The sequence below is a fragment of the Ptychodera flava genome, chromosome 5, assembly GCF_041260155.1.
Source record: "Ptychodera flava strain L36383 chromosome 5, AS_Pfla_20210202, whole genome shotgun sequence".
Classification (NCBI taxonomy): Eukaryota; Metazoa; Hemichordata; class Enteropneusta; family Ptychoderidae; genus Ptychodera; species Ptychodera flava.
Window position 1 is genome coordinate 21,182,671 of NC_091932.1, and position 27,467 is coordinate 21,210,137.

Genomic DNA, 27,467 nt, shown 5'->3' on the forward strand with positions numbered 1-27,467 from the left:
AGAAACTATCGCTCGCCTGAAAATTAGCAACGTAATTCATAGGCACAGCTGACATGATAACGTGCCTAACGTGATAACGTGTGGACTACGATGCCGATTTTTCAGACAACGCCCAGAGAATCCGAAACTTTCCACACAAACTGACTGATTGACAGAAATGTATTGCAACAAATTTCTTCTGATTGTCGCCTAAGCTCAGTCGTGGGGAGTGCTTTCGGTGTTATCCTTTGCGTATAGAAAACGCATAACGAAGAAAAAAATGCGTAGAGAGTCAATTTCAATGCGCCGGTAAATACGCACGATTTTTTGCGTAAACGCGAACTCTGTATATATATATATATATATATATATATATATATATATATATATATATATATATATATATATATATATATATATATATATATATATATATATATATATATATATATATATATTCTATATACGTGTGTATATGTATGTACGCGTGTATGTACGTATATGTATCTTATGTATCTATGTGCCCATGAGAGACTGTGATGTTAGTGTGTGTACATGTACTTATATATTCTGTATGAACGTATGTACCAGTTGCAATGTAACGCGTTCACATTTGAAATCATGGCTACGTGCATTCATAAGTGTACATCCATGCATGTTGTATTCATACGTATATGTGCATACTAAACCTAACCTATTTCACTGTACAACTGTAAAAACGTTTTCAAAAATGTAACTAATTATTTTAAATTTGGCACCTCGTAATGATGCGCCTACAATGATAGTTTTTTCCTATAATGATAGTATTTTATTGATAATTTTTTTATCTTTCAAGTTAAATGGTTACTTTTTCAGACCAACATTTTTGTTTTACTTAACATATTCGCAGACATGTAGATATGGCTTTCTATGTTATTAATGTTGGAATAAATTAATCTTTCAAAAAGTACCCCAACGGAATTATTTACATCATTTCTACCTTTCGTATTCTGGACCAGTAGATTGCGTTTAAGATCAACCTCCGTCTGACAATGAGGGCGCTTTAAGGTGCAAGAGGACATGTTGATTATGCAAAATATTGTTTATTAAATGAAAACACATGGAAATATGAGAAAACAGAGTTACTCACGCAAAGAAATGTAAAAACACAGGCCTCTGTACAACAGAAAATATCAAAGCGTTCTGCCAGAGAATTGTTTGTTTTCATGCTCAAGCGTATTTCTAAACAAGTTATAACACACGTAATGATGTAATCTGTGTTTTGTCACTAAAATCATCACACTCAAGACGAATAAATGTCCAAAGTAATTTTTGATACATACGTCAGCACTTCTTCATGTACTGAATATTTGAAATCATAAAAATTCACAGAAATTTACTGACTCTGTACAATCATTTGTATTTCAAGGCAATCAGCCCATAGTATACAGATGGATTATTTTGTTATAATAAATAAAAGATGCCAGCACAAAAGTTAAAGAAAGTAAAGAAAATGTTGAACTATCAACTTCTAAGCAAAAACACTACAATATACAGGTCATGAGTGCGAATTTTACTAAAAGTTACACAATTTTAGATGACTTCAAAACTGGCTCTCTAAGTTTAAAGGCCGTATAGAAGGTAGAAATAGTTACAAAGCTTAAATACTTCTGTAGAGCTTTTTTTTTAAATAGGAAAGATTTGTTCTCTTGTTGCATGATCTGGTAGATATTATTTCCGTAAATTGCTATAGAGAAGACAATATCATATATCCTCTATTTTGTCAAGTATGTATACAACATCAACTCCGCGATGTCCGTACGTTCAGAGCTTCTTCGACAGGTGGTTCCACGTGGTTCTTAATGCAGCCTGACAAACTTTCCACACACGTTGTTGCAGTTTGGGCAGTAGTGGACGACGTCTTTCAAAGCAGGTATGCAGAATGGAATAAGACAGCATCCCAACCATAATCTAGGTTGTGACAGAAGCGGATATAACAACAATTATTTGTAATGCAACGAAGAATGCATCTAATCCGACTCTTTATTTTTTTCAAAGCTCTTCTTGTCTACCACTTGTGAGGGCTCATTTTAAATTTATTGTAGTAAGTAAACTTTTCATCGATTCGTCTTAGTGTTGTGAAAATGGGAAATTTAATTTTCACGCATAGAATTAACACAGTGATGGACGCAATTTTAAATCCAGGGTCGGTAAACGAAAAGTAATTTTTTCTCTGGTTACTGTACAAATTTGCACTATAATCCCCGATTTTTATTCTTGATTTGGTATGAAAATGGTTGAAAGTTTCATTGAGGAACATTTGAGCGAATATTTCTTTAGCAATTCTTGGTGTTACACACACACAGGCGCGCACACACACCCAAGCATGCAATATTGAAAAAGCCTGGAATTGTAAACTTGCAGTTTTTACTGTATTGAAGAATTTGTATGTATTATAAGAATGTTTTGAGTGCGCAACTTTGAAAAATTCCCGTGTCATTCGTGACAAACCAAAACAAAGTAGATTAATTCCGGACTGGAGCCAGGCTTGACAAAGCTATACTACCGAATTCACCGCTCAGGTTGAACACGACTGATTCGCTGTGTTATGCCCAATTCTTTCTTCTCAAATCACTCCTATAGGTGTATGATAACCCTAGAGTTGAAATCGCGTCAAAACTGAACGATTCTATACTTTCTCAACTCTTATCTGCACAGAGAAGTCAGCGTTCAAAGGAAATATATAAGCACGAGTACGTCATAATGACGTAAGGCCTGTCTTCTTCCTATTCAACGACGTTTTTCCAGAGGAATAATGAAACACCGAGCTTTACCTAACCAATGAAGAGGTCTATCGGCACAAGTAGCTCAATGGTGACTATTTTCATTTGACGTTACATTCTGAATTCAGATGTTTCCCCAGAAAAACTTGTATTGTAATTGTATCTTTATGTTCTTGGAAATACAAAAAAGTGTCTTTTGAAAACAGACTCTGTATCCATCAAAACCATACGAAAACGCAATTACGATATGACTGCACGGATTGAATCAATTTAAAAAGGCATAAAGAAATATTCGATTGGAGTCATTAATTATAGTATTATATTTTTGTTAACTGTCGTTAAATAAATTCTTGTCCGAGAACTTCTCAAATTTTCAAGGAAATCGTATTTTTGTCATCACAGACCATCTCACGATTGTATTATATATTCATAAAGAAGTGTGCGACGGGCTGATTGCTTGAACTCTAAATAAATTAATCGAGTATTAACAATTAGATATTCACTATACTCACTCTATGTTCTGATATTAAAGAGATAATTACACAAGATTCGTCAGAGTGCAATACGGTGCTGCCTCGCCAACAGTTTCAGACTGTCGTGTACGTCTCCCGTTCAGATTAGCTCCAAACGGCGGTTTAAAAGTGCACTGTGTGCCCTGTGTCGTCTTCATTTTGTCGCGGACACCGATGTAAGTGTGAAAATGACGTTCTCACGTCCCCAGTGCGCTGGGAGTGTGAGAACACAGTGTGAGAACAATTTGTTCTCACACTCTGTATTGTTGCGCGACCGAACATCTCGTATGTGAAACGTATGTTGATTGGCCAATTCTGCTCAGCGCCCAGTTCTCTGTACGAATTCTTTGACGAATAGAACATCGCGTAATGTACAACTGGCACTATATAGCGGACAGACGACTGAACCGCAGAGTGAACAGGTTGTTCTAGATTTGAGTACGGTCAGCGCGGCGTCGGCAACAAATACACAGAGGATGACCGCTTTTATGTTGTAACGGTAGAATTTAGGCCATTACAAACCTATCGCTATTTACGCTCGTCGACATATTTTCTGGAGAAGAACTGACTTGACAGCGATAGGCCTACAGTTAGCGAAAGACTTCGATGAGCGAGCCATTTGCACACGAGGCTGTAGCAGACGACAGCTTTCACGCAATGTCATCAACAGATGGCCACCAGAGCTGTTTCGCAACATTTTCCTCAGATGACCTGGAGAATTTTGTGGCTGACCAACAAAACAAAATTGCCATATCGGTAATATACATGTTAACGTGTTTGGTATGCTCATCAATGAAAGGAACTTCATTTTTCTTTGCGGAATGCTACAAATGAAACAAGAGCAATCGGGTGCTGGTTTTTGATAGTACATGTATAAACCTACCAAAATAAAATGCAATTTTCTAAAGATATTGGAGGGACGTGAGAAAAATAACCCACACCCCAATGTTTGAGATGGAATGTCTCACACTCGTTGGGGAATTCTGTCCTCACACTCGCCTTCGGCTCGTGTGAGACAGAATTCCCCAACTCGTGTAAGACATTCATCCCAACCCGTTGGGGTGTGGGATTCTATTATTCACAGACTGAATTGTCGTTGAACTTCCTTCCCCTCAACCAACGATTTTCGCTCCTTTGAACTTCTTTAAGACGATCACTTACCCAAAGATGACGGCGACAAAGCATGAAATCCAAACCATTGATCCGACTTCAAACTCGGTTCTCGTCACGATATCAGAGCGACAGTTTGCGCATGACGTTCTCACTGGGATATCACGAAAGATCGGAGTCGCTATCACTGGTAATGAAACAAACAGAGTTCTTGGCTTTATTTTTTCTATCGGAGTCAATAAGGCTGTATGCAACAAGATCCACAGAACAGCCGGGTAACATGTAAATATTGGGTACAAACAGAAACTTGTATACGTATAAGTAAAATTATAATTATAATAGGATGAACAAAAGCGCATCATATGTTTGGTTAGAAGTAATGAAATTATGGATTGTCAAAACCTTTAAGGCGTAGCAGGCAAGAAATTTGCATACCCGAAAGTGAAAATTCTGTAGGGGCTATTTTTGAGCTATATTTTTTCTTCGTATTTTCAGAAAAGTCTGAAACTTTAATGTTACATAAAGGGTAAAGCTAGATACATCATCAAAACGAGGAAGGAGACCATTATTTCATTCTAACTAAAATGGCCCGCCCTCTGTCAAGATTATAGGCATCACTTTAAGGGCAAGTAACTGTAACTCTGATTATTTTCTGACTATTTTTGTTTTGTTTGGCAATTACAAGTTCTTGTTCTACTCCTAAAAGCATGTTCAAATACCCACTCTTTAACTTGACAACATATCGCCTATACATGTGTAGAATTTAAGGTTATTGACAATCTTAACATTTGATTTTCTGGTCCAGACCAGAATCCACTCTAACAACGCAGTTTACACATGCATGTACAGGCTGAGTTGACAAGGTGAAGGTTAAGTTTACGTATTTCAACATGCTTATAGGAGTAAAACAAGGGACTGTAGTTGACATTAAAAACAAAAATAGTGAAAAAAAATCATCATAAGTTACTAATATAATAACTTTATTGCTTTTAAAGGCCACCGGCCCATATACAAGGGGAGAAAAGAGTGAACAATTCTAAGTTCACTAAAACGCTCAGAATCGCATAACTATAATATTGAAGACTGAGTGAAAAGGAAAGAAACGTTGAACACATATTGGCAAGCTAACGTGTAAATAATATATACTATATAAGTAACTATATACGAACGTCTATACACTGCATATCTTTGAGGTTCGTAGGTTTATTGCTTTGTATACAAATTTACAAAGATTAATTAATATTTCCGAGTCTGCAGAACTTACAAGTCTCTGAAATTTATCAAAGTTTGGCTCAGTAAAACTCTCCTGTGGCAGATATTCAACTCTTAAATCTGTGTACAATGGACAGATTAACAGAAAATGATATTCATCTTCAACATCGTGTGAATTGCATAAAATACAAAATCTATGTCTAGGATCTATACCATAATGTCGCCCTTCCTCTATTGCCAGAGGAAGTGACGAACATCGGAAGCGAGCAAAAACTTGAATATATTTGTAGTTACAATTTAGCGATAAATATTTTTCAGGGATTAGTAAACTCTTAAAAGTTACATAGGTACGCAGTTTTGGCTTATTCATAACATGGACCAACCAATCTTGTTTGCATACATCTGTGACTCTTGTGGTAAAGGTAGCAAGAAACATTTTCTTATTGCCGACTTCCTGGGCAACCCAAGCGTAGCCAAATCCGTAAGAAAATAAAATGTTTTTGATGGATGTTGCCCAAGTGTGTCGTCCCATGTTGTCTAAATTACATAACATATTGTAGGCTTGTCGTGGTAATCTATCAGGAGGCATTTCTAATAGTTTAAGCCAGTAACTGATGCATCTACGCATAGTTGAAACAAACAATGGTGGTCGGCCACATTCCCCAACCACTGCTTCATTTGCAACTCGACATGATACAGTGAGCAATCTCCTACACCATTTCCTTTGAACTTTCTCGATTATGTCGTAATATTGAAAGCCCCAAATTTCCGAACCGTAAATTAAAATTGGCAAAATCATTGAATCAAAAACCTTAAAGTGTGTTGTTAGTGTAAAATTATTAATTTTCTTGCTGGCACAAGATAATAGATTCATGGCTTTACTGGCTTGGCAAGCTAACATAGCTACAGCTTTAGACCAGATGTTTCTACAGGACAGTAACAATCCTAAATATTTATAATATGACACAACTTCAATTATAATATCACCAAAGAACCATTTTTCACGACTTGTTTGTCGGCCACCCTTGCAAAAGATAACAATCTTTGTCTTTTCTAAATTTACTTCCATTCTCCATTTTTCACAAAATTCCTTGAGAATATTAATGAGAAATTGTAAATTTCTGATCGAGTCTGCAAAGATTACAATATCATCCGCATAAAGAAGAGCAAAGAGATCACATATTTCCTGAGTTAATTGAATGCCCATACGTCCAGTATTTGAAAACATTGAGTTTAACTCTTCTATGAAAAATGAAAACAACAGTGGGCTTAAAATACACCCTTGACGTACACCACTAGGGCAATCGAAGTAGTCTGACGTTACATTTCTTGCTCGAACACAAGCTTTAACATTTCCATATATTGATGATAAAATACAGTACATTTTTCCATTAATACCAAGTGACTTAAGTTTATATAACAAGAGAGAATGGTTGACCCTGTCGAATGCTTTCGAGAAATCAACGAATAAACAGTAAAATTTTCCATGTCTACAACTGAGGTATTTTTGTATGGTTGCATGAAGAACAAAGATATTGTCAATGGTGCTGTGTTCTTTACGAAAACCAGCCTGGCAGTCTGAAAGGATATTGTTTGTGTCTGACCATTTTGTAAGTCTACTGTTTAAGATAGAAGTAAAAATTTTGCCAAGTGTGTTCAGGAGGGAAATCCCTCTGTAATTGTTGACATCATGTCTCGAACCCTTCTTAAAAAGTGGAATAATTATGGCTGTCGTCCACTCACGAGGAAATGTACCCGAATCAAGAATGAAGTTGAACAATTCTTCTAAAAGAGGTAAAATGACGTCAGCTGAGAATGTATAGAATTCACTGGGAATCCCGTCAGAACCTGGGGATTTCCCCTCTTTCATATTCTTTAGACTCTGAAGCACTTCACCTTCTGTAATTCTGGAGTTTAAAGGGGTCTCTTCCTCTTGTGTGGAGACAGCAAAATTATTGAGTTCATCATCCAATGAGTTTTGAAAATAAACATTTGTAGTGCTGCCACCTGCATTATTATATAAAGCAGAAAAATAGTCATACCATGTGTGAATGTCAATGTCACTGAATGTGCTACCACGCTTATTTACAATGCTTTTTAAAATTGACCAAAAGTCTTTTGAACCATTTGAAGATGCTTCACTTAATTGATTCCTAATACGTGTTTGATATTGTTTCTTACAGTCTCTACATGTTTGTTTAAACTGTTTCTTAGCTACCTTATATTGCTGCAATGAATCGTCTGATCCCAGACTTCTAAATTCTTTGAGCTTCTGATACATACAACGTTTACTCTCAATACATGAATGACCAAACCAAGGTGGTTGATTGCCTCTTTCCTTGAACGAGCTGGTTTTATTTCGACAATCAGACCCCGCTACTTTTAGAGCTTCATTTAGTTTTGAGATTGTAACACTGGCGTTTGGAAGTGCATCCTTAGCCTCTTGCAAAAGTGATTGGCAAACTGGAGAGACTAATTTTTGATGAAAAGAGGTACTGCAGCTTTCTGACCAGCGGAAACGTACAATGTTTGAGCACAGGTTTGGAGTTTCAACAGAACGCTGACTTTGTTTCCTATGCAAATAAGAAGCTGCTGAACTCACTCTGCAAACAACTGGGAAGTGGTCAGATTCAGTCCTTGCAATGACATTGAAATAATTAACATGACTAAACAACGCTGATGACACAATAAAATAATCGACAACGCTACATCCATTTGCCGTAACACATGTCACATTACCATCTTTGTCGTCAAATAACCTGCCATTAAGAATGTGCATGTCAAAACATTTACATAACTGAAGCAAAGCTCTGCCAGCTTCATTCACTACTGCATCTTTGGAATTTCGCACCCTTTGAAAGTCATCTGCTGCATACTGTAAATTGTTGAACGGTAAATAATCGATGGAATCGTCAACTATGAAATCATCTTGCTTCCCTGTTCTCGCATTGAAATCACCACCTAACATAACTAATGAACTTGGAAATGAATTATGAAAATCAATTAGTACATTTTCAATGGGATCAAAATCATCTATAGATCCACCAGGTCTAATGTAACAACAGCCAAAGATTACATCTTTGTAAAATGGGAATAGAGTTTTATCAAAGTGAATAAAAATGCAGTTTTCTACAGTAGTATTTAGTTTCTTAACTTTGTTTACTATTTTGTTGTGTACGTACACTGTTATTCCCCCACTAGGACGTCCTCTTTGACTGCGTCGTGACGCATGGTAGCTAAAAGATTTATAATTTTCTAAAAAATCAACATGGTCTCTTTCGGTGCAGAACGTTTCAATCAACCCAATAACATCGTGGTTTTTACATAGTGAGATGAATTCTGTATCATATCTTTTAGTTTTCAGTCCTCTAATGTTCCAGATTAAAAATGAAAGCTGACTTTTCTTCGGGCCTTGACCATACCGCTATGCTGGGGACCTATTTGCATACTTGCTCAGTCAACACGTGTGTAAAATCAGCTCCGCAAACATCGGCCGAAACACACCGTACCAGTAATTTTCTGTGAACAACTACACTGTCAATTGACTGCGACTGAACCCCGGAACTAATTCATAAGTTACTACTACTGGCCATTTAAAATACATAGTTCAAAGTTTGATCCATTTTATACTTGACTGTGATAATGCAAAACCATTTGAACTTACCCGGGGTGTGCATCACGTTGATTGCAGTCGGTTGAGAAGTGTACGCAACGGGCTGTGGTGGCGCTGCAAACGCGGTGCTCGGGTAAGGCGGGGGAGCGTTAGGATCCTGTGGCATGCTCGGATTCTCCTGCGGTTTCTCCGTCGTCGGTTCCATCTGAGTGCGATAATGGAGAAGCAAATATTTAACTTTGCTGTTGTAATTGAATTGTGTCTCACGTACATGTTGATCATCCAGGCGATGCCTATATTGCTGACAATGGTCGTCATTTATACCATGTCCCTGGTGGTGAATTTGAGCACAGTCACCTGTGGTCTATTCCGCTCCGCGTCTATATATGCGCCCCATTGATGTCTATGGGGCGCATATATATATAGACGCAGAGCGGAATAGACCACAGGTGACTGTGATTTAAGTCACTTCTCCACAGTCCCTCCACGTTACTTCTCCCTTTACTGGAGTGGTGTTGATCGATAATTACAGAAAGGTGTTCACGAACAGACATGTTGTAAGAATGGGTGACCATTTTCATGTCAGCCATTAAAAGGGTTATTTTTCAGGAGTGAATTCATATGTGTGTCATCGCTGCATTTTGAATCGCAGCCTATGTAATTTAGTGCCGTCACATTACGACTGAACGACAAATGAAAATTCACGTTCACCGGAGGCGAACACTATGCCAGTTTTCTAACTTTGCCCTTATCAGTTGATAGTGATAGGCATCTAGTCTAGTAAACCGCTGTCAGTCACACATGAACTTACTGCTAGTCATTTTCTCAGGTACATTTTCTTTTACTCCTGCTAAAGGAATTGATTTTTTCCTCAGTATCTCTATAACATTACACTTAAGGTACTTCCTGCTATCACGTTTTTGTTCTCTTCACCATTATTATTATACACTTGCAAGTTCGCGATAGTGTGCCATGTTTTATTTGTCACAATGACAATACATTGCTATGTTACAGTTTTATCAGCGTTTGTTTGTTTGTTTTTGGTTTGTAGCGGAAGACTGCCTATAGGTTCAGTACATGGACAGTTATAAACTGGTTCGGATGTGCCCTGTCGTACGTTTTTTCTCGACAGTCTGAATTTTTGCAGTTCGAATTGTAGCTTGCATGAAAGTGGGCTAACAGCCCTTAGGCATATAGGCGAAGAATGCAAAGACTTACAACTCACTCTGTTGCGTTGCGGCAAAACTGACAATCATGGTGACTGAAATGACAGAAATCGCACTGTTTACGTGCATAAACGATATCTTTTGGTCAGTAATTAGTCATTGACACTCTCGTGTGGGTTCGTTTCTCGAGTCTAAAGTCTCGCTCATTTCTCACGCCAGGCAGAGATCGATCTAGAATCGGATGCCCTTACATAACGGCACATCTCACCCAGGAAACATGGGGAAATGTTGATATAACAGATGAAAGTGATCCAAAGAAGAGAATGACCTGGTGAGTGTGCCAACTTTCTACCAAAAACGTAACCATTCTTTACTTTCACATGGGTCCAATCGATAACGTTTTCTACACACGTGAGACGCAATTTGAGCAAAATTTCCGAAAAATATGTGAAGTCATATTTTTTCAATTATAAAAGTTAAACGAGTAAAAGTCCGATAAACGAGCTCGAGTAGAAGTCCGATAAACGAGTAGACGTCGGATAGACGAGTATGAGGTCCAGCGACAGTGTGACTTATGTTACACATGTGGTCGGAAAACCACAGGCAGTTATAAAATGAGAACAAACCAAAGTTAATCAAGCTATATATGATTTTAGCATGAACATATCATACACTACCTTTCCAACTGAATTCCTCTTCGGGACAGTTCTCTCGCTGACTACCGACTATCAAGAAATGTCGGGATGGTAGTCCTCCGGGGTACTGCACCTAGACGACAACATGTTTCTAGCGGCAACAGCAATCGTACAACTTTCTAACATTTTCACCTGTCTACATATATTTGGTGTGGAACAATGTTTTCTTGTGACTGTTTCAGTAATTAAAGAAGTGTTTACACTGTGTTACCGAAAGGTGTATGAAGTGATATTTAATGACAGAATGTAGCCAAAATTGGCCCCCGGTCTTCAAAGGGTACAGTGCCGCCACCCTTCGAATAATATTTCCCTAAAATTGACACAGCACCATGGTGATTGTAAACTCTCAATTTCTGTTACGTCACGGCATTTGTCGTTCACAAAGCGCTGAAGCTGGTTGGTACACATTGTAATGGGTCGATGTTGATATTCACCAAATCGATGAGAACACGCACTAGTGTGTCAATAATGGACCTGATTGCGTTTAACCACGGTGTGGTTCGATGGTAGTGAGTGAACCGTGAAAGTGATCGGCAGACTAGTTTTATTGAAGGTTAAACCCACTCCAAGATTTAAATCTTGTTTGTGTACATGTCTGGATACTTTTACAATCGATCGGCGTTCTGCCGAAAGTGATTCAAACCAATGGTACCCCTAGAGCGGTACGTCGGCCATAATAGTTTCGCTGTATTACCCCAGTCAATGTGTGCGACGTTGTATCGTTTTATTTCGTTGTGTTGTCCTCAAAAATGATATCGTGCGTTTAACACTTGTTCTGTATATAACAAATCTCCTCATTATGCAACAGATAAATCCATCGAAATAGTCTCGAATGGACCTGGTTACTTCAAAAGAATAACACGGGTAACTCCTGATAAAATTCTTATAATTTTGGAACTTTCAAGCACGTAATTTTCCTATTCATCTACTGAAGGTAATAAGCTCCTTAAAAGTGAAAGACTTAAACTTTTGCTCAAACTCTCCTAAATGAGACTTTCAACCATTCTCTTGCCAAACTAAGAATAAAAAATCACGGGTCATAGTTAAAAGTTTTGTACAAGAGAAACAGATTACCTAAAACATTTTGAAATTCAAAATGGCCGCTATGCAAATGTTAATTCTATGGAGTAAAATAAATTTTGCGATTTCCTAAACTATTAGACTGACAGGTGGACATCTTTCTAACTCCAAGAGATTTAAAATAAGCACAGGTGCTAGACCAAAAAGTAAATGCAAAAACGTAAGGGCCTGAATATCTGTCCCCGAGGCGCATTCTATCCCAGAATTTACTGAAATACAACAGCCTTGCTGACATAGCGCGTTGTAAACATTACAGCATTGTATTGTTCACAAATGAATTTATAGTTGAAATGAATTCGGTTGTCAGCAATAACAGGACATACACATACAGGCTATGTTGACAATTTGAACTAGGTATTTCAACATGATACTAGGAGATTAATGTGATGCGTGTCCTACAAACCGAACGAAATTTAAACAATGGGAAAACATCAAAAGTCACAGCTGATGGTCTTTTCAAAACTTTATCGACAAGCTGCCGTTCGAGGTTTGCAAGTGCACGTATGAGATGAGTCGACACAGAGAGAGATTTTGCACGTCCCGCGGGACATTCCAGTTAGTCCAACAAGTCCCGATGAAGTCAATCTTACTGATATCTTCGTTTGTTGGTTTATTTTTGTGTTGTATTGCCTTCTTAAACATATTAGTATCAATAATATTTTTCGTTCTTATAATAATCTGGTCCTGTACTGAAACGTCACGTCGACAAAACTTGAATATTGGCTGAGAAGATTAAGAGATGTATCCAAAATAAAATCCATCATTATAGGCAAAAATAGCGCGAAGTGGACACGCTTTTTGACCAATCCTCGGTCGGTACATTGAAATAGGTCAATGCAAATATTCCACAAATTGTCAACAAGCAAAAAACAGCATTGATCCAACTTTTGGTTGGTATGTATTAAAAAGGTCTTAATCGTGACCCAAAAGTTAAGCAATTTTACTGATGTAACTCACTCCATTAGTTTAACGGTTTGACGTCATGAGAAGCGAGAGTCATCGAACTTTAACCTTCTTAATGTTAGCCTCTATTCTTGACGGAATATTTCTGTTCATTAACCTAAGTTTAAATTTCTAGTATCAAAAGGTAGATGTCACCGAATTATACATTTATTCTGAGGACAGATTTTTTTTGGCTCATGACAGATTATACCGTAAGCAAGACGATGGTCTGTGCTTCCTGAAAATAAACTGTTAGGCCTAAGCCCCAATAGCTTGAACTTTTGACATTATTTTCATGATTTTACTTTCAAACCACGACTTGTCCCTGTAGATGAACTTACTGTTGGGCTTGCATACGAGTATCACCGACCTTCGTTCGTGACTGAACGTTTAATAATATAAAATATAAAAGTGTACATTGAGCTGGACTTACTTTTAAAAAATGCAGTTCATCGTCATTTGGACTTCAAAATGTACGGACGATTCAGCTTTTACATAATGCGTCATTATTTTCATGATAGAAAATCTTTTAAAATATAAGAGTTAATTGATTGACACGAAATCTTTCCCATGTTTTATCCGTGAACGAAGTTGCACATCGGTTTCTAAAACTTCTAGACATTTTCTCAGTAAGATATGAAATATTATTTTCAGAAATATTACATTCACAACAGTTCATAAATCATCGCTTGAGGGCGCTCCTGTGCCTCGTTCTTGACGTTTTCGTCGTTCCATTGAAGCGCTGCCGAGGTGCTCGAGATAGCGGTACTTGGGATGTTGGGACTTTCAATATGTGTTTTTCGAATCTAAAATCTGCACAGTGACCTTTGACTTTTTTTATAATTGTAAAATAAAAAAGCGAGTAGACCAAAGAAATATGAGCAAAGTATTAGCAGGGGTTAACAGCATTTGGTTTCGTAGTGCGTATGTTACCAACTTTATTTCTCTGCATGAGTAAAAAAATAAAAAAAAATTAAAATTACCTGTACACTTAACGTGTGGCGCGATTATAATTTATGATTTACGATATCAGCTGATGAAGTATTCGTCCGCATAAAGTAACTTCAAAAGGAATGATGATGAAATAAACGTGATTAAAGGTCTAAATACGTTAGCTTTTGATACACTACATTATCTAACTTGCTGTTTCCTTTGATGTTAGAAGAGCCGTTCTGCTTTAGGCGGAGGACACATTGAAATGATAATTGTCAACTTACATGAAATTATGTAAGTAACCATATGGAAGACAGAATTCGCTAATTGTTCTGTCAGTCACTATCGGTTATGAAGACTTAGTGGCAGAAATAAGAACACCGTAATGAACAAAAATGATTACAATGTTGTCAGAAGATGGCAAGTGCATCAAGTTCAAGTTAAAGTCACTTTGGTATCAAGACATCAATGCTCGTGGAATTGGTTACATCCCATAGCAGCATTAAAATATTTACCGGCCTTGTTGCCAGGGAAACGCGCATACCGGAGTGCGAGGGAGTAACTGAGTTACCTCTGCATCAGCGATGGAGGGTCAATTGTTAGAAAGTGGGTCACGTGATCGATATTGCCTGGTGGGATTTACTTCTCGCAAATGATCCTAAAAGTAAATTTGTTCTCAAGAATGCTGATCAGTGTTGGGTCGCGAGCTCTAGGACTGACGTATGCTGAATTTGTGTTTTCATGTTCTCTGCTGATAAAACAAAAGGGTCGCGCAGTACGGCCGCGGGGTCTTTGATTCTGTATGGAATTTCCGTCCGTTTATGCAAAGTGTTTGTCTTCGGAACAAATTTTTTTTTATTTTTACCATGCCAACCGACACAAACACAAAGCTATAAAGTTGGTGATTCGATGCGGTTCAGAACATACTGTTCCGACATCCACACCGGAGAGCCAGTTTTCAATTTTACCGGACTTTGGCCGTCAAGAGTGTCATATTCTTGAAGGATTTGTTTCCGACATCTACTGTAAGCCACCATGGGTAACTGGGACTTTGGTCTGTTCGGGTGTTTCGGCGACTGCGGTCTGTGCATCCTGACCTACTTTCTGCCATGTGTCGTGTTCGGACAGAACGCAAAGGGCGTCGGCGACAGCTGCTGTATGGCCTGCCTATGCTTCTTCGTGCCCGTCGGGAACCTAATCTGCGCCCTGAAGACCAGGGGCAAAGTTCGCGCTAGGCACGACATCAGCGGCTCCTGCCCCGGTGACTGCGTGACGTACTTATTCTGCGGGCTGTGCGCGATAGTGCAGGAGGCGCGACAGTTAAAAATGGGTGTGAAGGTTGTCGTCCCCGAACAGTCGATCTCAAGAGACTAAAATATCACCGGTTTGGCTTGTGGTTAACCACAAGAGTATTGTAATCAAGAACTGCACGTTGCACCGATTAATACCTTGGAAGCATATCGATGTTGATCCATTTCTCGTACTTTCTCAACACGTATAATACTTATAAACTTTGATGTGGATGTCAAACCTAAGCAGGTGAAATTTGTTGCACAGTTTTAGGAATACAACCATGGACAGAGACTTCGGTATAGGCCTAAACCATTTTCACATCTGCGTCTTCGTACTCCTGCAAACTTACCTGTGGTTGAAGCCATCTTTACTTCAATGCGATGTTTCTGTTCTTACGTTCGATTGGAACCTACAATCAAGACTTCGAAAGCAAGAAATGGTCCAAGAACCCCCATTCTAGGCCTACAAGCATCAAAGGTACATATGGTGGCGCCTTTTTAATAAGCTGTTATTTACTGAAGATCTGGGAATGCAGACAATGTCAAAACGGACAAGGTTAACGAACGTTCAACGTTTTTGCGAGTATTTTAAAGTTGACATATATTTGTAAAAACGGTTTGATGAATGGATCTTCCACAAATCTCGCATTTTTTTCAACTTGAAGTGACACAGTGGAGACAATCTACACATAAAATACGTACTCCAATCTGACTCTGACAACCGCCATTTTGTTGTTCATCCATCATTCATTAGATGCACGTCTGTAGCAGAGCCCTAAACAGAGTATTAAACCTATACACGGATTCGTTTCCTTCTAGAAAAAAAAAGGAATATATTAATCAAAGTACTAACTGCTGCTCTAACATATAGTGACTGTTCGACAGACGATTATCAGGCGGTAATACCACCATAAACACTATAAGGCTTTTGAATGCCAATACTGAACAAGAAACTATTATAAGAAATATCATGTATATATGGAATTTTTTCAACAGTAAGCTTATCGTTCAATAAGTTAAAATATTTCCCTTTCTTACTTTTGGTCGACTTAACATGTAAGTCAATGAATCTTTCACTGTGTCTCGTTTCAATCGTCACCGTCTGTTTGACCAATGAATTATTGTATGTAAACTGAAATCTAATTGATCTGTAAATGATCGCGAAGTATTAACTAGATAAATTATATCTTCATAAAGGTTTATTACTGATCACGCACATTTCTGTAATTATGAGTTTGTGCAAACATCGTTGTCAACCCTTTCAAAGAATTTGATATATATGTTGTCCTTGTGTTTTCTAATTCTGACAATTTGACTTACGCAACGGTAGAAGGGCGATTTATCACCATTAGCTCATTGCCCACAAACAATTACATGAGGAGACAGCCGTACCACATGAAGCTTTACGTTGCATGTACACATTGTAAGTGCTTCTCAGTTTGTGCATAACGGGTCACCGTTACTTGAAGGAAGCAAAGAGTAATTCCATGACAGTGTTTGTGCCGAACAATGAAACCTGGAAGTGTCTGTCGATATAACTACTCTGTATCGCTGTCACCATCAGGCTTGTGATCACAAATACAAGGTAAATTACTTAAATCATTCACGTATTTGAACCATGACTGGGCCTTAGATTTTTGCATTGTCACATGCGCACAATTTCTTACACTCTAGCCTTAATTATTTTGTATTGTATATAAACTGTGCGATTGTTTCAAGCACTGTAAATATTGTATGGTTGTAATAAAATATCGTAAATGCACTCACAAACGTGTAATCTTACCTTTTTGAGATCGACTACATGTACATCGATCGAGAACGATCGGTCTGTAAGTTAAAAACTTGCAACAGCGCCATCAATGAATATCTCCGCGCAAGCAGTCTCTCGTGTCGTGTGGGAGAACGAGGCTAAGAAAAAGGCTGAGTACAGCAGAAACCGCGGGAAAATCACATATTGACATATTTACAGTCAATCATGTCTGATTTGTATTTAGAGCGACTTACATGTCCGATAGTAAAATTTGACAATTGTTCCGGTGACTGTTTCAGGGGAAAGGGTAGGTTCTTTAGAGTTTAGCTGCGACAGTAAAGAGGTGGAATATTTCAAACTCGCTTGGAATCTCTACAGAGACGGAGGTAGATGTCTTCAAGATGAGAGAATAGGTCAACATGTCGGAAACACATACTTTCTATTTTGCTCAATGATAATCACGATAAGGGCAAATCTGTTTTTCAATGAAATTCTTACATTTGGAATAAGGCGCGTTAAATAAAGTTCTTTGTTTGCCGTCCGCGTGCTGGTAGGTTTTCAGAGAAGATTAAGAAAACAAAGACAATGTTAACACTATTACAAATGAAAATATTTTTTTCCAACAGAAACCAAATAAAAATTGAGCTTATGTTAATACACTTGTGTTTTTGTCTGTGTTTGTGTTTTTCCTGGCTGGCTGCTAGGTTTTTTCGAAAATCCAACGACGGCAAACAAAGAATTTTCTTTAAATGGCCAAAGTGTCATTTAAATGTTTCTCATCACTGGTTTTAGTCACTTTTTAGAATGTCAGTTTTCTAATGCGGACCGTTTAAGAATGAGAATACATCATACAGAACAGTTTCATATACTCTAGTTTCCAATGAGATGAAATACTAGTAAGATTGCTGTGAAAGACAGTGTGTTGGTTAAATGCAACGCCATCTTAACCTAGCAGACATGGAGTTAACTACATGATATTTCTCTACCTATATACAAATTTATCATTTTATGAATTCAACCGTTTGGGAACACTGGAACTACACTATCGTAGGAACTCTCATAATGTTGCCTTTTATAATTTTTATTCCCCGCTTGTGTGCAGGTAAACACACCATTCGAGTTCGAGAAATCTCAACCACATATTTTTGTGAAATATACTATTCCAAGGTATTTTGAACAAAACGTAACTTCAAAAGGGAAGATGAGAGCTGTTGATAACTGCCACCAACTGTGATTGAAAAGTTCCACCTCCCACCTATCAGCGCCCCTCTCCCATAGGAAAAACTCTCTTGGCTATCTACCGGCAGTACGCTGCAAAAAGCTCTCGTTTCCGTCTTCTCACCACACAAAAACCGCTTGCGAACACTTTTTGCAAGAGCAGCTTTTTATGTTGACGTGTTTCACTTCGGGTATGTTGTAAAATAAACTCATTTCAGCAAGTTCCTGCACATTAGTGTTACTTTTATGGGAAACGTTTCGACCTGCATGACCACAAAACCATCGTTCCGTTGTCTTCACTGAGTCGTACCAAAAGGGTAGCAGCATGCGCATGTGTACGTGTATATGCGATGGGTAAGCTTAGGACGGAATCTCGCGATAACTCCACCACATCGCGATAACTCTACTGCACCGCATTCAAAAATAGTTTTATTCACAGACTTGTGCCATAGACCCTTGAAAAAGATTAAGATCTTGGCTAGATTTTTATGCTTGTGGCAACTACTCTGTTTGCTGCCGTCGCTAATTGATTGTCCGCTGTACCAAAGTTGTCCAAATAAACTAGTGTAAATAGTAGAGGTTATAGCCTCGGGCTCGACTCCTGAGAAGAAAGCGGAGAGAGGGAAGGGCTAGTGGAAGTAGGCACTTGAACGAAGCAACAAACTTGATATATGATCCATTGTAATTTCATGTCAAATATCGCCCTACATACACGATGGCGGGTCGTGCGTTCGGTTTGACTTTAAAGTCGTAAATAGCCACGGGCCATATGATCCCACACCAGGGTGAGGGCAACTTATTAATTTCGTGTTTTATTGGTTGACTTTTTTTCGGGATTTCAAGATTTAAGTTTGTTTAACCTTAAAGAATTAACTTTAAAATGTGTTTGTTTGAATCAGATCTTGAGAAGAAGAGGGCCAGTGAGTCTGTCTCTGTCTGTTTGTCTGTCGTCTGTCTGTCTATCTGTCTCTGTTTCTCTGTCTGTCTGTGCCTGTCTCTGTCTGTCTCTGTCTCTGTCTCTCTCTGCCTCCCTCCCTCTCCTCTCTCGCTCTCTCTCTCCTCTCTCTCCCTCTCCCTCCCCCCTCTCTCTCTTTTATATCAGTCGTGTGTGCTATAAATTCTATGACCGTCAGTGAAGTGTTTCACTTGTTTCGAATAATAAAAACCTGGTTCTCCATATGGTGATAGAAACGGCTTGTGGCAAAATCATGAAAAGTCCCAATAAACATCTACATTTTGCCGACCAAACACAAGCATTCCTGTGAGCGGTCGCGGGCATTGTGTCAACGCGTCCTGCCAATGGTGATTCATCGTAAAAACAAACGGAATAGCACTATTTCCAAGCGATGAAGCTACGCGATAATCCACTTTCAATACCATGCACTGTTCATGTCACAAATCAGTCAAACCCATACCCGAGGAACCCAAAATTCATTAGTGTTTAGTATGCCTCGCGTCATCCACAATGGGAGCGTTTGTTAGAGGTTGTTGTTGGACCACTGCCGGCATCTCGAAGTTTTTTTCAAGCCTACCTATGAAGTTTCTGTGTACTTTGGCTGCACTGGGTAAAGTGGACGTCTGATGAACACGTGCCGGGTCTCAAAGTTCGGGACCCTGCATGCTGTTTTTACATAACATTTGATCCCGTGGTGGTCTAGTCACGTCCATACTGGCAAATTATACAAGAAATCTAGACGACATGACACTTTGGCGAAAGAATTATTTTCATAAAAAAACAGCAAACGGGATGGAATACATAGGGCCAGTAGCTGTAACCTTGGATTATTCTTTTCACTAATTTTCTTTTTACTGTGAACTTCAGTTTCTTGTTCTGCTCCCGAAAGCATCATCTATTTAGCCTGTAAATGCTGCTACTATACGTGTAAAATGCACTGTTATTGTTTACGTTTTAATTCTAGTCCGGACCGGAATTCACTCGACAACAATAACAGTGCAGTCTACACATGTACAGACAGACTGAGTTGACAACCCGAATGGTGGATATCCCGGCATGCTCTGGGAAGTAGTAGAACAAGTATTGTAGTTGACATCGAAAATAAAAGCAGTGAAAAAGTCTTCGAAGTTACAGCTACCGGCCCTTTCATTGCTCATGACTATTTTCATAATATATTATATTAGCCGAATTTAGATATATTTGAAGGAATTTTAAAGCCCTTTCAGAAAACGACATGACGACGCAAGTATGTCAGCTCAACCTAATCTTAGTTCAAACTTGCCGCCTGTTAACAGTCTCCACCCCTGTAAAACCCAGGTTTACTGACAAAAACTCAAAATTTTATCACTTGCTTACATTTAGATGACGTCAGGCAATAAAAGGGATACTTCCTCCTCGGCAATCGTGTGTTCTCGGTCACGTGTTAAAAATGTTATCACTTTGCTCGAATAGCTGTAAATGCACGCATGCTCACGGCTAGAGCCTCGCGTCGCAAACGCGGTATATATTGACAACAGTGGCATGGCATAAGACCAAGCCACATGTTACAGCGGAACGAGTTTTATTACATTTTGATTCTATCAGTACTTTTATTGTCTAATTTCAATTGAGTACACTATTTTCATTTGAAAATTCCTATTCATATCTGCCTGCAAAAAGTTGATAATTGAGTACTGAATGTTGATTAAGGTTAACTTTATGTGACATAACTCTCTCTCTCTCTCTCTCTCTCTCTCTCTCTCTCTCTCTCTCTCTCTCTCTCTCTCATGGGAACAACTGGCTGACCTTTTTCAGTACGAAATCTATACCTTAATCACACCTACGGTTCAGAGCTTTAAGGCTTGGCATTACTTAAGTTAAGTGACAGACGACCCGGTCCTTTCATATGCTTGGAGGCCTCCTATCCCTTGCGCATGCAGTAGCTTTAAAGCAAACACCAGTGCGTAGATCGAGCAATTTTGACCGATTGTAACGTCAGCGAGTGAATGCCAGCAATAGGCCGGTAATGCTACCTTTTGATGATTTTTTTTCATTATTTTTATATTGTACATAAATTGTAGGTTCTTAATCTACTCTTAAAAGAATGGTGAAACACCCACCATTAAGCTTGTTAACATAGTGTCTGTACTGTTTACAATGCAGTTTACACATGTACAGGTTGCGGTGACAAGCTGAATACGGTGTATATGTCAACATGCTTCGGAGAGTAGAACAAGAAATTATGGATGTCATTAAAAAGAAAAACAGTGAAAAAAATATCATCAAAGATTAGCATCACTGGCCCTTAAAGAAAGCGTACATTCCTCAGTGTCGTGTCAAAGAATACTTGCCCTGTTTCACACCTTTGTGTACCATTCCACTTCTGACATTTGGAACCCATAATTAAATATTTGCGTGACCCCTTGGTGCTATAAATTCTGACTTCTGGCCCTGGCATATGGAATATTTTTAGCATTTGGTCATATGGTCACGCTTAGATCTCACTCCTTCCCAAAAAAAAAAATAATAAAAACTGCCACGAATTAAAATTAATGTAATGGTGGATTATTTTTGGCTGAAAATTGCGTTTGAAACGAAAGAGATATCTCATGAAAATACATCTATGCCCCAGACGGAATGTCACACATGCTGCTAAGTCAGTTTGGGTTAAATATTGACTTGTTCAAGCAGTATATTTTGACGTCAAAATGTTTTCCCGTCTACTCTTGAGAAGTTGGCGGGATGTGTGTGATGTTATTTTATCATCATGGTAAAAGACATCGTGCCTCTCGGCTCGGTCAAATTATCGGCTTCCGATGGGATTAACGTCAACGTTTTATCCCGTTCGTAATTCTCGTGAGACCTTGTAGCTTAACAGATATTTATAGAACAAAAACTTCAGTTGCGATATTTATATTTCCACCATCAGCAAGCCAAGCTATTTTGGTCGAGTTACGAGTACGAAAACGTGGAGCAATCGGAAGATGTGTATTTTCTTTAAACTGGTTTAAGTACCGCCAGTCGACAGATGCGATGGCAAAACTGAGTACCAGACGATGGGGAAAAGTTTGTTCTTTCTCAAGTTTCAGGCTGAGTAATTTTGTGTTTCTGATGTATCAGGAATGCCTTTGATATCAGTGTACGTATACATGAGTATTAAATTCTTCAAACACGCATGCCGATAAAATGTGCTTTCAAAGAGGCGTTATCGCGTCAGCCGCGTGGTTGATGCAATTATTGTCAAATGTGGAAAGGCGTCTAAACATGAGCTCTAATCATCGACCCCTCAGTGACCCCATGGAAAAACTATCGCATCCAATTGCGTCGCGCCGCGCCGTGAAATCGTAAGCGAAGGTGGCGAGTCCATTTACTGCAGGGGTGGCAATGCCACAGTATAACAGCTCTCTATAGTTTATAGACCACATTTGGTCTATGGTAAAGTATGGAGAAATTAAAAATCAGAAAACTACGAATATGGCGATATTTAAAATATCTTTCATTCTGAAGGTGAATGACAGCGTTAATTTGGTAAAGTAAAAAAACTTTTGTCGATAGTTGTCAGTTTGACTATCATTCATACGAGTGTAAAGAAAACGTCGGGCAATATTATGATACTATAAATTCTGTTATCGTTTTTGTCAGAGTATTTCCTTTATTGAAACATAAAAGATATTTTGTAAGGGATGGACCATTAGACCTTGGGAGGGGGGTGGTCACAATGAAATTGTGAAAATTTTTTTTTTATTATTGTAAATTTCTGAAATTTTTTTTTCCAATTGAGATTAGCTGTGCAAATTTTTTTTTCAGAGTAAATTTTCAGATTTATAATTTTTTTCGTTCGTTGCTGTCTGAAGATAAAGAGGGCAAACATGTGGTAAATTGTCAGATTTATAATTTTTTTTTCGTTCGTCGCTGTCTGAAGATAAAGAGGGCAAACATGTGGTGCCAAGCACCACAAGTGGCCACGCAAGCGGTCACGGGAGGGGGAGGTCAGGAGAGGGGTGTCCCCCTGCTGCTGTTGGAGCTTTTGAAAAATAGAGATTAAAATGGTGTTATTTGGTGGCACTTGGGGAGTATTTTTGCGGGGGTGGTCAGGAGGGGGTGTCCCCCTCCTGCCGTTGGAGCTTTTGAAAAATAGAGATTAAAATGGTGTTATTTGGTGGCACTTGGGGAGTATTTTTGCCGGGGGAGGTCAGGAGGGGGGTGCCCCCCCTCCTGCTGTTGGAGCTTTTGAAAAATAGAGATTAAAATGGTGTTATTTGGTGGCACTTGGGGAGTATTTTTGCGGGGGTGGTCAGGAGGGGGTGTCCCCCTCCTGCCGTTGGAGCTTTTGAAAAATAGAGATTAAAATGGTGTTATTTGGTGGCACTTGGGGAGTAATTTTGCGGGGATGGTCAGGAGGGGGTGTCCCCTCCTGCCGTTGGAGCTTTTGAAAAAAAGAGATTAAAATGGTGTTATTTGGTGGCACTTGGGGAGTATTTTTGCGGGGGGTGGTCAGGAGGGGGTTTCCCCTCCTTCCGTTGGAGCTTTTGAAAAATAGCGATAAAATGGTGTTATTTGTGGCACTTTGGGAGCATTTTTTTCGGATTACACATCTTCCTCTGAAACATGGTCTTCTTGCTCCTCAGTAGCTTCCTATAGTTTTGAAAATTGACTATTTTGGTTTCCTGGCTTCCCTTTCTACTGCGTGGTGAAATGCCTACATTCACCCCACCAAACATCATGCATATCTCATGATTTACAATTGATTTTGACAAGCTGAGAAGCTAAAATAAGCTAAATAATATAGTGAAATTTGCATAGTTGTGTTTTTAGAGCAATTGTTGCCCTTTTTTGATCAAAACATCTTTTCTCTGTAGCAGCATGTCCAAATTGATTGGATGTGTATAGATGTGTTGAAATTTCAATATTTGTCTTTTTGGGCAATTTATGCCATTCATGGTCAAAAAATCTGTATTCTCTGAAAGGGCTTGTCCAATTTCTTTGAAATTTGCTACACGAAAACGATTAACCATGCAGATTTATTGAGTATTTGCTATCGAGAAACTTTCAAAGTTCAACCCTTTTATGTGTTTGTGTTGGGATTTGTTGGATAGATGGCATTCTACGTAGTGTATTGTTGAATGTTAAAACATGTGTTGCTGTTGTTATTTGAGGCTGTTTTTTGAGAAAAAAGAATTGAAAATGCCTTTTTAAAAGCAAAATAATACATAATGACTTGATATGTTGTTTTATCATTATTGACGTGTTTCTACTTGTTCACCCATTCTTGCATTCATCATTGTAATAAAATGCTGTGAAAAAAATGAAACTGATGTGGCCTGCATCTGTTTACCTTGATCTTAAAAGGCAAATACAACTTTCTGTCTTGACAACCATACCATAGTTTCAATGTTTTACCTAGTGTACCTGCTTGGTTTGTACGCAGGAAACAAGTAGAAAACAGGCTCTATAATTTCATAATTTTCAAGTGATCAGAATACAAAAGTCCTGAAAAGATAAGATAATCACAAGTTCCAGTATAAGGGATACAGTCACTCTAAATGTATAAATTAAAATTAAAAATGTGCCGGGAGGATGTATTAAAAATACAGAAAGTTGCTTACTGTCGGTAAAATCTAAAAAAAATTCAAAATTTTAAAGACTTTTGCAGATTTTTTTTTACGCCTTTGTCTTCTTATTTATTTTTTTTTATTTTGCAAACTAGTTTGAAGATTTTTTTTTCCTAACTTTCTGCTCTGAAAATTTTTTTTTTCTGTTTTTGACCACCCCCCTCCCAAGATCTAATGGTCCGTCCCTAAGGTTTCGAAATCGCGCCGTTCGAGGACAAATCTCGTGTCGTCATCCTAACAAACAGGACTTGCGAATTTTGTGATTAGGTCGTGTAAACACAATACTCCAGCACAGCTATAAATCTGCGACTCGAAAGACGAACAGACGCGCCCATTTATTCCGTTTATCGAAACGTCAATTCAGAGTTTCCCGCCAACTGTCCGACTCTCTAGCTCTCTACAGGATTTTTTTTCTCTGGGGACACAGAAGAAAACGTTCTACCTTTTAAAGGATGGCGAATACATGGGCTCACGGACTCTGTGGATGTTTCAACGACTGCGGGTTGTGCATCATAACGTATTTTGTGCCTTGCTACACAGCTGGTAAAAACGCCGAGGCCATCGGCGAAGGATGCCTTCTGCATGGCCTGCTCTATCTGGTGCCCATCGTCAACTTCGTCTGCGCGGCGCAAATTCGTGGCAAGATCCGAGACCAGCGCACCATTGAAGGCTCGTTCGTCGGAGACTTGCTATACCACTGCTGTTGCCCTGTCTGCTCTCTAATCCAAGAAGCCCAGGAGTTGAAATCTATACCAACCAACCCGCCAATGGTCAGAGAGTAACACAAGCAACAACTTTTGCTGAACTCGAAGTGAGTATGTTACAAATGGCGGCCTTTTTATACTGGAAAGAAGTTTAATAATTATAGTTGCTTGCATTAGAATCAATTTTACACAAGTTTACCGATAGCATATTTGACGCCGACGCCGACGACCTGAAGACGAACTGTGCGACTGTTTCTGGATTATGGCCTACGTGAGTTTGAGAACTTAAAGGATTGTAAAAAAGCTTGGCGCAATGCCTCGCCATTTTCTGTGCCAATACCTCCATCACGGGAGGTGTTCAACGGCGAGCAACGAACATTCTTGGCATAACGAACCACCATCACCTCGCAGGACTTGTACGGCTTGCAAAACGAGCGAAGTTTATCTACTACCACGACAATGGACCAACTTGCATCCCGTTAACAGTATTCACAACTTTTAACTGGCTTTATCAGCGATTATTCACTTGAAACGATGAATGCTTCAGCCATCATGTAAATCATGATAAAAATGAAATTAGGAGCGTTATTATATCGAATGATTCTTAATCTATGGTCAAAGCAATTCTTCTTCAGCGACAAAATACCATCGCCCATCCATTGACGGAGCCGAAAATATTCGAGGATTTTCTGAAAGAATGTGCTGATACTTGTAAAACTGAGTTCCCCGCGTTGCAGTGATGGTGACGCTGATCTCTCATCAACATGACAAACAACTACAAGGATATAAGGAAGATTTACTCTTTTGTGTAAAGACTATTATAGTAATTATGAGGTGAACGCTTATCCTTTCAAGGTCAGCTAGAATAATTACAAGATTCATGCAAGTTTTGTCCTTTCGATAAAATGTGCACTTTGGTTGGGAACGCGCAAAAGAAGGGAACCGTTAATCGATGACGTCACCATGTGAATTCCCCGGATGCAAGCAACTGTAGGCTGAACGAACTTTATGTGCATTAGTCTTTTTTATGTTTCCAGCTTTATTTTGTTCTTCTTTTTCTTTATTGTTTTTTACCAATTCACTTTCATATCTCAATATTATCTTTTCTTTTGAAATTTGTCGTTTTCGAAAATGGATGAAATTTCCGTGTATCTGGCTGAACTGCTTTTGCAAACCTTTTGTCATGTGTTTATTATTTGTTGCTGAGTGATTACATGTCATTGAAAAAATAACGAGGATTCATGAAAAAATCCACATCGCAGACGATTCAATGTTGTACTTTTTTCCCGCCAAAATTGGGTCGATGAGACCCTAAATAATCTGCTCTCAATCACGTTCTGTAAACAGATATTACACACCATTAAAGCAAAATTTAACAATCTGATGTAAATTTATGTTCACATTGTCTCATTATTTTGACCATTTTTAAGAACTCTTGTACCCAAATATTTGTTCAACAAATGTAGTCTCGCACCAGAAAGTTGCTAGAAGTGGGAGGAACACAAGAAGTTTTATCAAAGTGTCAACGTCCCGTGCATATTGCCATCCGGTTTAACCGATCATACGATAATATTACAAAGTTCTTGCTATCATGCTATCGTATTCCAGCTATTGCTCCTCTTCGATACCTAAAATAATACTAGTTATTTGACCCGAGCAATTCGTTCATACTCTGATATGTATATTTGTAGCTGTTAAAGCGTCTGCGTAAGGTCAAGTGTCACTGACCGCGATGAGTCACTCTGATTTCACATTTTTCAGCGGTTCAATATAAGTGCGATGGCTGAGTTCCAATAGTTCGAACTCTGGTTATTCAATGTAGGCCTAAAGTATGATGGCACTGGTTCGCCGATAGAGAGTGTTAACAGGTCACTTCTCTCGCTTTTAAAAACAAGCGCAGACTCTGAAAAGTGTGGCGCGATAAAATCTACCGTACAAGACCCCATTTCGTGA

The 27,467-nt window shown here is 38.6% G+C and overlaps 3 protein-coding genes across 3 annotated transcripts; 2 read left to right on the top strand and 1 right to left on the bottom strand.

Annotated features, from left to right (window-relative positions):
- Positions 1–1,623: 1,623 nt before the first annotated feature.
- On the bottom strand, positions 1,624–11,110 carry LOC139132528 (LITAF domain-containing protein-like). The gene is made up of 4 exons (XM_070698838.1): positions 11,032–11,110; positions 9,240–9,393; positions 4,415–4,550; positions 1,624–1,929 (listed from the first exon to the last, which is right to left on the bottom strand). The coding sequence occupies exons 2-4, from the start codon at positions 9,391–9,393 to the stop codon at positions 1,818–1,820; spliced, it is 402 nt and encodes a 133-aa protein (XP_070554939.1). The 5' UTR covers positions 11,032–11,110; the 3' UTR covers positions 1,624–1,817.
- A 3,929-nt stretch (positions 11,111–15,039) lies between these two features.
- On the top strand, positions 15,040–15,378 carry LOC139133568 (uncharacterized). The gene has a single exon (XM_070700297.1). It carries the CDS (start codon positions 15,040–15,042, stop codon positions 15,376–15,378), a length of 339 nt encoding a protein of 112 aa, XP_070556398.1.
- Positions 15,379–25,262: 9,884 nt separating this feature from the next.
- Positions 25,263–25,592, top strand: LOC139133569 (uncharacterized). The gene has a single exon (XM_070700298.1). It carries the CDS (start codon positions 25,263–25,265, stop codon positions 25,590–25,592), a length of 330 nt encoding a protein of 109 aa, XP_070556399.1.
- The last annotated feature ends 1,875 nt before the right edge of the window (positions 25,593–27,467 follow it).

Bases quoted from the DNA above. Each gene is read 5' to 3' on its own strand.
- LOC139132528 (XM_070698838.1), bottom strand. From the start codon at position 9,393: ATGGAACCGACGACGGAGAAACCGCAGGAGAATCCGAGCATGCCACAG. The intron at 4,551-9,239 runs GTAAGTTCAAAT...TTTCATTACCAG, and splicing joins CAACGTGATGCACACCCCGG to TGATAGCGACTCCGATCTTT. The intron at 1,930-4,414 runs GTAAGTGATCGT...GTCACAACCTAG, and splicing joins TTTGTCGCCGTCATCTTTGG to ATTATGGTTGGGATGCTGTC.
- LOC139133568 (XM_070700297.1), top strand. From the start codon at position 15,040: ATGGGTAACTGGGACTTTGGTCTGTTCGGGTGTTTCGGCGACTGCGGT.
- LOC139133569 (XM_070700298.1), top strand. From the start codon at position 25,263: ATGGCGAATACATGGGCTCACGGACTCTGTGGATGTTTCAACGACTGC.